The sequence below is a fragment of the Apaloderma vittatum genome, unplaced genomic scaffold, assembly GCF_000703405.1.
Source record: "Apaloderma vittatum isolate BGI_N311 unplaced genomic scaffold, ASM70340v1 scaffold6936, whole genome shotgun sequence".
Taxonomy (NCBI): Eukaryota; Metazoa; Chordata; class Aves; order Trogoniformes; family Trogonidae; genus Apaloderma; species Apaloderma vittatum.
The window spans coordinates 1-310 of record NW_009719945.1 but is presented as its reverse complement, the minus strand read 5'-3'; the positions used below and the strand labels follow the sequence as shown (position 1 = coordinate 310).

General features: G+C 65.8%; 1 protein-coding gene across 1 annotated transcript in view; it reads right to left on the bottom strand.

The window, feature by feature from the left end:
- The window catches only part of AP2A2 (adaptor-related protein complex 2, alpha 2 subunit), a 43,127-nt gene extending 42,902 nt beyond the window's left edge, over nucleotides 1–225 (bottom strand). Inside the window, exon 1 of the mRNA XM_009870841.1 lies at nucleotides 129–225. Within this exon, the coding sequence (XP_009869143.1) occupies nucleotides 129–225 (97 nt within the window). The remainder of the gene's footprint in view (nucleotides 1–128) is intronic.
- Nucleotides 226–310: the final 85 nt, after the last annotated feature.

Here is a 310-nt window from a genome sequence, read left to right as displayed (position 1 = left end):
ACAACGCCGCCGCCCCCGGGCCCCCCCCCAGCCACTCACACCTTCCCCCTCCCCACCAAGCAGCAGCAGATTTGTGCTCCTTCTTACGGTGCACACCCAGGGCCTGCTCCCCTCGGGGGAACACCTACTGCCAGCCCGCTCCCACCTCCAGCGACACCGAGGATCTCCAGAGCCGGTTTCTGTCACAGCACGATCTCGGAGCCCATTTAGGCCAAGGCTCCGCATCGCTCACAGAAGGCCCCGCTCGCAGCCACCCTGGCAGAGGCCTGCTTTCCACCGGCGACATCAGGAATTGAAAAGCCGCTCAGGG